General features: G+C 41.2%; 1 protein-coding gene across 9 annotated transcripts in view; it reads right to left on the bottom strand.

The window, feature by feature from the left end:
- Nucleotides 1-14,397, bottom strand: part of Dys (Dystrophin) — a 462,180-nt gene that overhangs the window by 13,312 nt on the left and 434,471 nt on the right. For all 9 annotated transcript variants that reach the window (XM_075894910.1, XM_075894913.1, XM_075894908.1 and 6 more), the window contains 11 exons: nt 10,638-10,810; nt 9,832-10,100; nt 8,229-8,389; nt 7,387-7,521; nt 6,510-6,735; nt 4,869-4,929; nt 4,681-4,742; nt 4,444-4,518; nt 2,893-3,097; nt 1,396-1,484; nt 716-1,046 (listed from right to left, as the gene is read on the bottom strand). In XM_075894910.1, coding sequence (XP_075751025.1) covers nt 716-1,046; nt 1,396-1,484; nt 2,893-3,097; nt 4,444-4,518; nt 4,681-4,742; nt 4,869-4,929; nt 6,510-6,735; nt 7,387-7,521; nt 8,229-8,389; nt 9,832-10,100; nt 10,638-10,810 — 1,787 coding nt within the window. The remainder of the gene's footprint in view (nt 1-715; nt 1,047-1,395; nt 1,485-2,892; nt 3,098-4,443; nt 4,519-4,680; nt 4,743-4,868; nt 4,930-6,509; nt 6,736-7,386; nt 7,522-8,228; nt 8,390-9,831; nt 10,101-10,637; nt 10,811-14,397) is intronic.

The raw sequence follows: 14,397 nt of genomic DNA, 5'->3' as shown, positions 1-14,397 counted from the left end.
GTTTGAACACTTTGTAAAGACATGCTGTATTTGTGTTATGAATGTCTTCCCCAAGGCTAAGATTTTTCCAGAAATATGCATTCAATGGCAACTACCCAAGTTTACAATGCCACCATAGTTACGGCATGTTATCAAATTGATGTGAAGTCCACTGCTTTGGAAAACGAAAAAAAAAAGAAAGAAAGAATGAAAGACGAAAAGAAAGTGAAATAATTTTGTCATGTTTGCAAATTATTGCATGACAGTTTTTCCTTTTTAGCAAGTGATGAGAATATACATCTAGAGTCCAGGATCTGTGTTTAACACTAAAGAATAAAAGAAAGGAGCAGAAAACTTGCTTTCCATTACTACCAGGTATCTGAGTATATATATAAAAAAAATAGAACAAGGATTACAGTAGGTTATTTTAATCTGCGAACTAGCATACCACACTCAACTGGCAGCCACATCTGCAAGGATACAAAATTCATTTCAACCCTTCCTCCTTTTCAAAGGATACAGAATGAAAAGCCAGCAAGGACTAAAACTAGTCACGTGGTTTTTAATAAGCTTTAATTTGTTGGCACATACCATAGCCATAGGTCTCTTGCTCATAAGGCATCATACATCTCATTTAACATTATCATTTCAGTAAATTTGCAGAGCATGACGAAAATTTAGGCTGATGCAGAAGGCAAATTGTTTCGTTTTCGTGTAGAAACTCTTTTGTGCCTACCTGAATCCAACAATTGGGTACTGTTTGCAGCCATTGCACTTTGCCTGGTGTCGTGCGGTCTCGGCAGCAGCCAGGCGATGGAGTACGGGAAGCCACACCAAACTCTGGGGTTCTTGGAGAAGCCAGTTCAGGAAATGCGATGCTTGGATCTCTCGCCGACCAGCTGGGGCGGTCATCTCAAAGCAGCTTCGAACACTTGGCTCAATGTTCGAGCCACCAAAAGCAGCAATCTCGCCAAGCAGCCTCGGAATTTGCACGCAATCATGGAGCAGTAGCCCTAGCTGACGTTCGTCGGCACAGCCGTTACCATCCGCAATGAGTCGAAACAGGTCTGCAAAAACGGCATAAGCCCGTAAGCACCACATTAGTTAACGACGGGATATTTGCGAGAGAAAAATTATCCTTATAGCACTAAGGTATCATGACAACTACTTCCAAGTGGGTGTAATACAGGATGAAAAAGAAAAATGGCTACAACTAAGTCTAACAATTACACCCACAGTTAATTAAGCAGCTCTGAGCACTGTATATAGCTACGTGTTTTTCCGATATTAATGAGACTCTTGTTAGTAAAGTCATCCAGACTACATTCACAAGAGCAATCATTAAGGCACCTGAAATGTTAAAAACTGCGAGAACAGCTTCCTTTTTAAATACATGTGACCATGACTGGTACTTACATCTGAATTTGTCTTCAAGGTTACCCCTGCATAGCAGGATGATTCCCACTTTAAATGACAGAATTCTTATGTACCCTGTCCTCGTAGCACTGCAAAAAAAGAAAATGTTTAGTTACTGGAATGGCTGGCATGAGACTATCACAAACAAAGTATCCAAATGGAATTGGTAATTGACAAATGACCAATACATCTTTTTAACCGCTTGCATACTGTGCAGTAGAGAATGCACATTTCAAAGCACAAAGAAAGAAAGCCGGACTGGCATACTTCAACGCTTCACCACGGATGAAAGTTGCCAATCGAGAATGTGAGCATGATGTTTAGTGATGCCATTTACAATAACATCTTGGCTCACTACAAAGCACATGCAAGAAACAAGGCTGCCACTGAGCTAAACATGGCATTTCTCACTGTATTTGACAGCAGAGCCTGGTATCAGCAAAGGTGAAGCATCACCTCTTTTACCGATCATAAAACGAAACTGAAGACTAACCTGAAACACAACCTTGAAAGTTGAATACATGTCCTTTGATTTTTTTTTTCTTTTTTTTGCAGTGCCAACACGGTGTCTATCATTCAACATTGAAACACTCAAGATGATTCCCTGAACATTTTATGAGAATGACAGCCAGTATGTTATGGTATGAAGAAAAAATGGCAAGTGTAGATGATCCAACCAATTCGACTTCTAAGAACCTTGTGGTCTTCAATGATGATAAATTTAGAAGCAAATGAGGGTGCTCTAACAAGTAACTACCATCTGCTTTTGGCTCGCAGGAACCAATGAGAAAATGGGCAAATGAGCTGAAATATACGAAGTTAAGCCCAAGGTAAATGTTCCATAATGAGTTCCTTTCTTGTATGGCTATGGCAAACAATGATAATCACTTATTTCATTAGTGTAGAAGCTAAAAGAATGCAAATGAGATCAGCGAGAAAATTATTGCCTACATAGTATCATTATTCTGGTGATTTGAGATACCACAGTAGTTTGCATTTCATCCTCTCTTCTATTCTTTCCAGAACACCGTAGCGTAAGCACAAATGAAAAATACATAACTGTTCTCTGCTTCGATAGTAAAGCTGAGCTGTAATGGATTGAAAAGCATTATAAGGATCAGCATTTGATGCAACTACAAAGACACTGAATATTTATTTGCATCATTGGACATAAGTAGACTTTTTTTAAATGAAACTTCAAGGGACCAGGAACATGCGTTTCATTTAACAGGAGTTTCTTTTACTCAGAGATAAACAGGGCGGAGGAATTCAAGTACAAAACGAACCATATTAGAAGCAGTTGTTTGATCTAAGCAGCACTTTGATTTAAGAAAGTTTAATTTACTGAAAGCCGACTTTAAGCGTGTTTTTATAAGGTGCAATAATCCCTCACTTCCCACAGCAGAGGCAGTCTATGATTTACATAATTTTACAGTTGTGTAGCATGCCCTACATAGAATGGCAACCTCTAACAAGAGATGTGACCAAGAAGCTCACGTGTCGTAAAGGTTGAGCAGCCAGTTGAGACACAGATCGATGCACAGTGGCACTTTTACCAAGTTGGAATGCTCTTGGGCCACACCTTCATAGATGGTTGCTAAGCAAGTGATCATCTCAGGCACGCTAATCAGTTTGTCATTCTGAGCTCGCAGGCCATGCTGATCAAATGCGTTGATGGCGTTGTTCATAAAGACCAGGTCCACTAGAATGAACAAATAATAAAAGTGTTAAACCATAATTCAGATATAACCACTCACATTACCTAAATTTGTCAGTAACACACCAACAAATAATGTTAATAGTATTACAAGACATAGCAGTTATGGCCTGGCTTAGTTTGTTCGATTACATATATAATACCAAATACAGTGCACAACATGTGATAACTCTGCAACTGTCTTCTCGCTTGCTCACGCTTTCAGCCCTGCCTTACATATACGGAAGGATCTGTCAGGTCAATAGTCATTAGTTACTGTATTGAGTCGCTCAATGATTGCATTTGCCATACCCCTAACCTCAGTAATCAAAAGTTCAATTTTTTTTCTTTCGGTCCTGTATAATAAATGCAGCTCCCACCCTCATCAACTGCACTCGAATGAACCGACCCACAGCACCTCCTCATCCCAGAGTTGTTCTGTTCTCGCTCTTTTTTCTTTAATTAGGGATCCCCCCCCTTGGGTCGCTTCCCCCTTCTGCCCGCCGCCATGCACTGCTTTTTTTTCTATGTGTGCAGCATGTGCATCTGTTCTTTTATTTGTTTTTGAAGTATTTTTGCACCACCACAGAATTTATTAACAGTGTCAGGCTGTAAAGTAAGCAGTTGAACATGTAAACCTAGTAGGCGTTTTAGTATTGAAGAAGTCTGTGTGTATTACAGGCTGAAGCAGCATGATAAGCTCTGTGCTACAAATCGGGAGGGGCGTGATTTAGGGAACCAAAGACTGGAAAGTTTCCCCGATGTAGGAAAAGAGGTCTTAGAATATGTCTGGGATCTGTGAAAGGAAGGCTGCGTCATTTCGCACAAAATAATCAAGACGCCACAGCCAAGAGGCACAGTCTCGCAACCACCACTTTCAAAGTAAATACATAACTGGTGGGCGATAAGCCTCATACGGCGACACGGACCATGCTTGAGAAAGCACACATCACTTTGTCAGTCACTGCTTTCTTGTTATGAAGAAAAAGCAGTGGACATTGACAAGTTTGTGATATGCAAGCAGCAGAACCAAGAGTAGTTGATGCATATGTTTACTGCACAAAGTCAGGCATCTGACCCTTTTTTTTCCTCGTCCCAACAAGTTCTTATAAAATTTACTCTCCATAATAAACACACTTTTCAACTTTGCTTTGGTTCCTCAAAAAAAAAAAAGTGTGTTCAGAATACAGGCATGATTGGTACATAGTTTTCAAAGTGCTTATAAAAGAAACACAAACTGTTCATCTGTTAGTGAAAAAAAAAAATCTGTAAGGCTAAGGCTGTGTCTTTATTAAAAAAAAAAAGCATAGCATTCCATAATGAAGGTGAGATACAGCTGACAAATTACTCACAGCAAAGGTTTTTTTGTATGGTCCTGATCTTCATCGATGTTCTGTATGCAGAGTACCGGACATCATTAAATTCGGCTGGAAAATAAAAAAATTCCCCTTGAAATGATTATTCATGCTTTATTTACAGATGGCTGCTTAATGTACAGTAGCATGCCACAATCCATGAACACTTCACTTCATCATATTGTCAAGTCGCTAACATGTCATGAAGGAATAAATAATTGAAGCATTTCTTACCAAGAGAATCCATCAGTTCTAACATACGGGGATGATCCCAATGCGTGGTTTCGGTAACATGGCTGAAAATAGAGCAAATGGTTTTTTGACGTTCGCAACACCAGAGCCAGTAAGCAGAAATGACAAAAGAAACTAACCAGGAACATTAGGTTGTACTACTTTATCGAAATGCAAACAAAAACCCTTACTTGATATAGTAAGGCACTTTGTTTCCGGCCACAGCTCTTTCCCACGGCTGCTCCACAGAGGCTAGAATGGAGAGCATTAATAGTAAGAAATCACCAAAGTTACAGGACATGAAGTTTTTCTTGCGAATGTCCCAATGAAAAGGCAAACAACAGCTCTTTAAACCATTCATAAGACAGAACAGCAATTGAGGCACCAGCTTTTTTTGCCAATATTGCAAAATAAGCTCAACTCAAAGAAGCGAGAAATGAAGACAAACAGTTCCCCCCCATCAAGATAGATTGTGCTCTTTCTCAAATAAACGTGCACTGACTCCCTAATGTTTCCCGTTTGTTTTGTCTCACTTATTTGAGCATAACACGGTCCCAAATATGGCGCCTCACATGTGTGCATTTAACATTTTTGCAAACTTTTAATACTTTCACTGCAATGACTGTTTAAAATAACGAATAATTTTTAGCAGTTCCTTGAGATTCATTGTATCGAGATTTCACTGTAGTATAACTTGCATTAAGAAGACTCCTTCCCTTACATGACATGCATGTAGTGCTTCTTTTTTTAAATTTAGTTTTTAGAAATATTTTGGCTCTGTGGTAGAAGACTTGCTTGCAATGCAGATGGCCTGGGATGAACCCTCACTTGGACCCGAAAATGGTTGTTAGTACGCTCAAAGCTTGATATAACAAATTAAGATATGATGAATTATCTGTTATAACAAAGTATTAAGTGACCACCAGTTTTACCATAGATACAGTGTTATAAATGATTGCTTATAACTCATTTTCAGATATAATGAAGTATTTTCGTAGCAGATATGACTGTTATAATGAGGTTTGAGTGTACATACCTTTTTTTAACCTACTTTTTTTCAGTCACGAACAAGATGATTTTTTGCTCGCAACCAATATCACTGACTACACGCCAGAATTTTTGCGAAACGAGCACTTTACACTATCATGTTAAAAAAAAAGCATAACCGAGCATTAGTAATGGCAATCTGCCTCATGTCCACACAGAGTTATTACCAGTTAGTTCTCAGGCTGTTTTCACAACAATGGACTAGGGGCCTTGTTATTAAACAGTATTCACACGACCTGTGGCAATGTTCATGTACAAAAGCAAGCAGTATTTGCAGGTCATCAAGATGTGTCATCAGATTTCATAGCCCAACCTTTCCTGTTCAGCTTTTGCAAGCAAAAGTTGCTGCAGGAAATTAGGTGATCAGCGCTTCCATGAAAATTATTATTATCTTGATTTTAGCACTTGAGATTTTACAAACGTGAGTGTGCAACGTGCCATTTCCCGATTGCCAATATTCACGATGAGCCTTGGCTTATTGAATTCCACATATTCCTTGGCAAAAGCTAAATACTCTAGTGGTATGTAGATATCACCACAGTAGACACGACACGTCCTAAAAATGTTTATAGTTTTTTTTACTGATTTTCAGATACGTGCCTGGACATGCCATTCAAACAATTATTTTAGGTTTTCTATCGAAAGTTATATACCAACAAAAAAAATGCCATCTGGTTTTGACCTGGTGCCTTGGGTGGAAACAGTAGACTAGCAGGTGCATGACCCATTTTGTGAGGTTGTGTAAATAAATATGCTGGTAACCGCATGTATGTTCAACATTTTACCATTGAGGAACTGCTGCTGCTGCGAGCCCTGATCAAGCAAGGAGTTCTCTAGCTGTCGACGGCGCTCATCAATGGCCACCTGCAGGAGGCGCCAGCGGCTGCTCAACTCATCCAGTCGGTTCAGATTCCCTTGTGACAGCAGAACTCCACAGCTCGTGATAGCACCGGCTGCTTCATTCAGCGATTCCACCTGTAACTGCAGCGGAGCCAGCCGATCGCGGAATGCCTGCATTCACAGGAAGACACATGAGCATTGAACCTTTTCACAGATGACAGGGTACAAGGCAGAACAATCAGTGGAATGTTGGGTCCATCCCAATCAATATTACATACAGCCCATGGTACTTTCACATCAAGAATGTGCATCTCTACCAGAGACCTTCAGGTAATCCATTTATTGCATGCATAGGTTGTAATAAAAGAGAACTCGCAGAAATTCCTCACAAAATAAACTTATTTTAACTTGAAGGCTCACTTGGACTGAGACTAATCAGAACTCTACACTGCCAAGCTCATTTGGAGACCAATTGATGAAGATTCCACTTTGCAGTGCTTACTTAAGGCCAGTCTCAAGGGTAGATCCAAGTCTGTGCGACGCTGAGTAATTTGACTCGCAATTAAATTTGTGCACCTTCAGCTGATTCTACCTAACGCTGCCTCTGTTTGCATTTCCGCTTCCATTGGCTACCATTCTGCTTTCACTAACAGATGACCAGGTATATGCTCATAAGTATTATACATGAAAACCCCCAAACTACAGTTCTTCACTGTATTGACTGATAATGACAACTCGTAGTTTATTATTTAAATGCCTTTTAATATGAAGGAAGTGTGTGAGCTCTGACTGCAACAAACACTGATGCAAGGCTACACTCACTCTTAATTCGTCAATCTGGCCTGCCAACTGGTCCAGCAGGAACTCGGACACAGGAGTCCATTGGGCTTTTGCACTTTCAGCAACTTGAAGCCGAGCACTAAGGTCATCCATTGCTCTTTGTAGAGACTGCATCTTCTGTGAGCGAGATATGAGGAACAGCGAGTAAGGTGTAATGAAAATGTGCAGCTAAAGCGCACTATATGCATAGCTATAAATGCGTGGGTTCATATTGAGGTGAGATGAGCTACAGCAGTAACTTGAAATAGACAAAGAAAAGCTACATCAAAAAAAAAAAAAAAACAGACGTGTATAAAAATTTTAAGTGAGCAATTATAAAGTACACATGTTGCACTTCTAGGATGTTTATTTGTTCCTCACTTAGAAGAGCGAAAATTAAAAACAGATTTCCTGGACTTTTAAATGAGAACTGCAATACCACTACACTATACATGTTGACGTAGGTAACTTGGTATTATTCCTCACCAATGGAGACTGAGCGTGCACATAAGAATAACAGCAGTTTTGCATCTTATATATATTAAAGCGTGCATAAAACGTAACTAATGCAACAGGAATCTGAACCTGCAACTTTGTGCATTGTATTAAATAAACAATACTGCTTCATGGCAAATTAGAAGTCACAACAAAACTTTACTTGTCCCCACTAGAAGATAAAAAGGACACAGGTTTCTATTTTGAATAAAAAATTTTCAAGAAAACAACAGAAAGCTTGTGTAATAAACCAACTTGTCCACTGATAAGTGCAAAGAAGTGAGGGCATTAGAATTAATAACAGTATACATAATTCAAAATTAAAAGAAGTTGTAGTGAAGTTTTCTTACATGAAGTACGTCATCCAGCCTCATTTGTCTTTGGTCAGTGTGGCTTAAGAAGCCATTCCATTTGTCTGCCAGTTTTTTTACTTCTCTTCGAATGCTGCGAGTAATCTCCCTAGCTTGCTCATCAGCACTCCTGTAACCCCTGCTGTCATCGTAATCTTTGGCTGCAAAAAAAAAGTTTATAACGTTTTCAAGCAAGATAAAACGTTCTATATACTCTACTGCATCAACCTTCAGTCAATGCACTCTATAATAATCTGGCAATGCTTGTGTTATCAGTCACCCAAATATTTAACTTCCACAAATGAATGAACATGTACTTTTTAAAATGAATTTTTAGGTTACAAAAATGAACGATAGATTGTTTGATTTTGTGGCATATTTGCATGGTGAAAAGTTGTACACAGGTATACCCTTATGCTTGACCTTTATTGCTGCTAGACAATTATCAGCAAAGAAGAGTGACCTACAATCAAATGAAGAAAAGTGTAAAGCTAAGGGCTTGTTTCCTTTGTTAGGCACAATATTAATGAGAACTAACAGACAATAACACCAGAGAAATTATAGGGGATGTTATAAGATGTATCTCTGCTATATATTTGAAGAAACAAAAGCGGACAAAAAGATAACTTGTCATGAGCCAGGACTGAACCTGCGACCATCACCTAACGTGTCTGATGCTCTACCAACTGAGCTACTATGGCGGCTATCCGCCCGTCCACTTTATGGGGTATGTGTGTGTCTTACACATGGGAGTGTCAACCAGCGCCACCTGTTGCCATAATTCTGCGCTTGTGCTCGTCCCAGTCCCATCTTTTCCGTGTCATTGTCTTTATTTGCGCACTCCAGTTAACCTTGAAGGTATAGCACCGGACGCGTTATTCGAAGGTCGCAGGTTATGTCCCTGCCAACAGCTGGTTATCTTTTGGTCCACTTTTCTTTCTTTAAATTTACAGTACAATTACATCTCATAATGCCCCTATACTTTCCCTGGTGTAATTTCCTGTTAGTTGTCATTACTACAATCAAATGGTATCGCATCTAGGAAACCATGTTATACAAACTTTAAAACAATTCCCAACAAGGTGCCTTTAAAATCAATGCAGGAGCTTTCAAATACAATTCTTGAAACAAGCCAGATTTTTAAGAATTTCCACATTTAATGAGTGTCAATCTGGACACGAAGAAAGCAAATACTTATACGCCACTTAGGTTTCTTTAGTTGTGATACCCTAATAGAGCTCAAACGCCTTTTGATGAACTTTTTAAAGGTGGATACTTTAGATGCCTCATAAAACGCAAAAACTGACCATCTGTGTGGTCAACACCAGTGATGCAGAAAATCATCACATGATGACGTAATCCTGACGTCATCACATGAATTGTTGCTAGGCCAAAGTGAGCTTATTACAGAGGCAGTGCAAAACTAAATGAAGTGCAAAAAGCTTCTAGAGGGGAATAGGAGATTATCAATAAATCGACTGAGAAGAGATTGAGAAATCGATCTTCGAGTACACTTACGTAAACAAATTATGGACTTTGCGAGTTTTATTTTCTTTCTACAGTAATGCCACAGTTTCTGTAATTTATTCAAAGACATGCTCACCTTCAGAATCGCTTGTGTCCGACAGGGGAGGCTCTCTTGCGATGTATTGACGGCCAGCAAGTAAGCTGCTCTCAATGATTGGTCGCTTGTCATCCACAGCTCTCCTAAAAGCTCGATGGTCCTCCTGTTGCTTCATGATGGTGGCTACATCTCCGCCAATGGCTGGCTGCGCTGACAGCTCTGTCTCTTTTTTGATCACCCATTCAGTCAGCTCACGTAGCGATAACAGCAACTGGTTCCAGTGTTCAGCATTGCTTTCAAGACGGTTTCTGAAACAACAAAAATTCAGATACACTGGTCAGAATATATTTGCAGTGCAAATGATATGTGACATCCGTAAGAGCAAAAAAAAAAAAAGGTCCAACGGAATGTAAAACAGTGGCCTTAAAAATTCTCTAGGTTGATTAGCTGTTTCCATGAAGCATCAACACAATACATTGCCAGAGTGTGCTTAGTCTACTAAAGTATATTTAATCTAACGAGTGAATTAATTTAGCCCATAAATGATGAGAAGATTCAAGATAAACTATCTGGTCACTAACAACACTTATGTGAGGGTCACGAAGAATGTCATCTGTATTACTTATGCACCATTTAAGGTAACATTTCAAAATCCATTAAAAGCTTATCCTGTTAAAAAATGTTGATGCCAACTTTGCAGAAAAATAAAGTAGGAAAATATAGTGAGGCTTACTGCACAGGGCTGCCTTAGAAGTAGAAATGTTTAGAGGTAGGAATGGATGACAATAGTTTATCCACAATTTAAATGTGAGAAAGAACCTTCAAGGCACGGGACAATAGCTTACCGCAGCGATACAGTCCTCATTCTTAAATTATTCCATCGGCTGTTCATTTCATCGAGCTTCCTGTGGAGGTGGTGAGCCTCATCAGGCCTGTTCATAGATTGCAGCACATGAGAACTGCGTTCGTTGATAGTCAGGTGCAGGTCTCTTTGGGTATCTATCTCACGCTGCAATTCCTGCACAACAAAAAAAAAAAGGAGCACTATATGCATTCATACATGTATGACTCGAGATACACTTCCATAAGTATGAAAAGCAAGCAGAAAAAAAAAGAAGACATGAAACAGCAACAGGCGTTGTATAACAATGAAAAAAGCACCGCAATGTTGCTCATGCTGCATATAAATCATATTAACATATCACAACGTCTAACACATCACACATAACAGCCCCGTTTTCTTTGCATGCATAATAACGAGTGCATATACATAACTGCCACACACAGATTAGTCACAGTGTTCCAGAACAGAAGTGAGCATTTTGGAATTCAGAACCTCTAATTGGCAAAATTGAATAAGCATTCAAACTAACAATTCTACATCAAACAAATAACTGTTTTGTCTTACAGTGAAAAAAAAATTATTCACAAAAAATAGAAATGCGTCTATAATTACAACAGACATTAAAATGGAAACTGGTACACTGCAGTTTAGTGCACTCGCACAAAGAAAACTAGAGAAAAAAGACACACACACGCAAATGTTGCCATTTTGCCCCAGTGAGCCATAAACATGCTTTATTCGCTTTTTCAGCAGGGTGTACAGGTCCATGGAACAACACAAAATGGTTGACGCAATCTCGCGGAAACGCTTAATGACCGGCTACATTTTTTTCCGTGCTAAAGCTGAAGTGTCCAAGTTTCTAAATGCAGGCATGCAAACACGAACGCATAAAATGCCTGTGCATCTGGAGGCAGCCATAAAGTTTAATTGTTGTGCATATCCCATAACTTTCAATTACGCCGCAGCGATATAAAGCCACCCCATTTTCAAGAACGACCACAAGACTAAAAAAATGTCATAAAAATAAACCCATATAGAATTTTAGAAATATGGCCGGCGATGAGGCCCCTGATGTTACGCACCGCCGCAGTGTTCAAAAATGACCGACGATGAGGCCCCTGAATGTTATGCACCACCGCAGTGTTCACTATCGTAAAGAGAAGACAGCTTTACAAAAACTAGACAGCGAAACTCAGGTCACGAAAACGAACATTTGGGCGATACGGACAGAGGTAGTATTTTGCTCGTAACTTTAGCAGCTTAAATAAAGAAATTGTCCAGCATAAAGTAAAACGATGTAAAGAACCCCAGGTGGTCAAAATTTCCAAAGCCCCCTCCACTACGGCGTCTCTCATAACCATATGGTGGTTTTGGGACGTTAAACCCCACATATCAATCAATCAATCAATCGATCAATCAATCGATCAATCAATCATTGATTCATAATTATGAGACACGACTGCTACAATAAGCCGCGGCGACACGGTCATATTCTTACGAGTAACTTATATTATAGACAAGATGCGACATACGGATTCCGCTGAAGTAAAGCTCGTTGCGTATACTTGGTGAAGTTGCTGATTGCGTCCGTAATTGTATTCTTTTCATTGATATGTGGAGGGGCGCATTTGCAGCTATTTCCGAGAAGGGGCACATGGACACAGCGAGCGAGCGCTAGAGAAAGTAGGCGACGTCACGTCGGCGCGGCGCCAGGATAGTCCACATGTAGGATCTCTCTCGGCGCTTCGTGCACCGCATGCATTTGCTCGATCCTGATGCTAAGGATACAGAACCGCCGAGCATGCAGCGGCGTCGGCAGGGGAGGTGCGAAAGGGGCACTTGCCGCCCCTCAAACCTCATCGGCACTTGCCGTCACCCAAGCTACACCGGCGGTATCCGCATCCCTGACGCGATGTAACACTAGTTTGCACTCCCCCCCCCCCCCCCCCCAAAAAAAAAAAAATAGCCTGCCGACAACCATGCCACCGAGGGAGCGGAATGCACAATGCGAGACGTCGACTTTGAACAGGCGTGCTGCAAGCGATAGTGCTGACAGAGACGAAAGTAATCGACAAAACCGTGGGCACAAATAACTCGCACGTAGGCACAAAAGCGCAGTAAAGTTGAGCCCTGACGTACAATGAAGAATAGTTTTGTTGAGATGGTGCGCGTTCACCGCGAAGAATAAAACCGAACGCGTACACGATTCACACGGACAGCCGATCTCCGCCATGTTTTTGATTCTCGAGTGACGCTCTCGGATGCTATAGTTGGTTCACAATATAAACGCCGAACGCTGACAGAAATGCGGTCATTCGTCTGTTTAGATATGCGCAACAAAAGCGGCACACATGCAGCATGTACAATTACCGAGAGAAGCGAGTGGCCGACCAGAAGGGGTCCTCAGCACAAAACCAGCCTCAGCTCGCACGGAGTCACACCCCCTTTTTGACGAACGAAGCGAGCCATTCTATGCGCCAACGCCCCCGACTGTTGTAGCTTGCATTACACAGCTGGGATCCTTGAACTCAGTGGTTCACTAACATTGCGGACGACAGCGCAACAAAACGAAACGGCAAACGAACGAGGCCGGCTCGACGAAGGAACGCAGTCGCCCACGTCGCGTCGCGATATTCGATGCCGCATCCGGTCCGACCGACGGGCGGCTCTGAAACAGTGCGGCGCAGTGGTCGCCGATGATGTTGGCCAGCTGCCGAATAGGCAGTCATTCGTGCGGTGTCAGAATGCTGCAGGCGACCATCCTGTCAGGCCGCGGGTTCGATTCCCGGCCCCCGGCGGCCTCGTTTAGTATGGAAACAGTTTTCCACTGCGGCGTGCCTCGTATTCCTTTCACGGTTTTGGCACGTAAAACCACGCGATAACAATTATTAGACTGTCTCGCCATTGGCTATGACATGTGGACCCTGCATTTGCTCTCGTAAAACAAATAAATCGTCAACGCTTGAAATACTCGCCTTGAAGAGATGGCTACTGATGAAGCAATGATCCATTCATCGAGGCACGATAGCAGCGTATACTCGACTCTACCCATCACAACCCAAACCTTCTTATAGCCATTATAATGCAGCTCAACGATGCCTTCCCAACACACAAATTATCGTTGAAGTAGGCAACACCCCCCACCCCACCCCCTCCCATTGCGCACGCCTATGTCTCCATCCACACTCCCTGTTCAAGAATCCATCTCTTTAAAGCCAAAACCGATACACACGTGCGCTTTCGGAGGAGCAACAGCAAAAGCACATTTTCTCCGACAGAGTTTTGGACCACACATGTAAGCGATTTTTCGCCGTATACCGAATTTCCAGCCAGCCGTGGCAATACTGAAAGCGGCACGCCTGCAATAAAAAAGTATAAAGGCACAGGAAGGAAAAGGAGGCATCTAAACGACCAAGGAAGAGAAATTAAGCGCAGCTACTCTGAATAATAGATAAACGCGTTCGTTTCAGCCGCGAACACGTAACAGGCGTTCGTTTGCATGCACGCAAACCATGTGAACAACGGAACGCGCTCGGCAAGCTATAAAAACCCGGCAACGTACATTTATATTCCAGAAACACAAAGTGGTTGTTGTTCCTCTTTCATTTTATTTTTTTTAAAATTCAATCACGCATTCGATTTTCGTGGAAGTGAACTCAATATAAGAGTGGATGCAGTATGAGGGAACGGATGCGGAAGAGGTACAATGAATTGAAGGTGAAAAGAACAACAGGAGAGCAATGCAGAATTTTCAACCAACA

The sequence above is a fragment of the Rhipicephalus microplus genome, chromosome 5 (genome assembly GCF_043290135.1).
Source record: "Rhipicephalus microplus isolate Deutch F79 chromosome 5, USDA_Rmic, whole genome shotgun sequence".
In the NCBI taxonomy this organism is placed as follows: domain Eukaryota; kingdom Metazoa; phylum Arthropoda; class Arachnida; order Ixodida; family Ixodidae; genus Rhipicephalus; species Rhipicephalus microplus.
The sequence above is the reverse complement of the archived record's forward strand: the minus strand, read 5'-3'. Positions and strand labels throughout refer to the sequence as shown.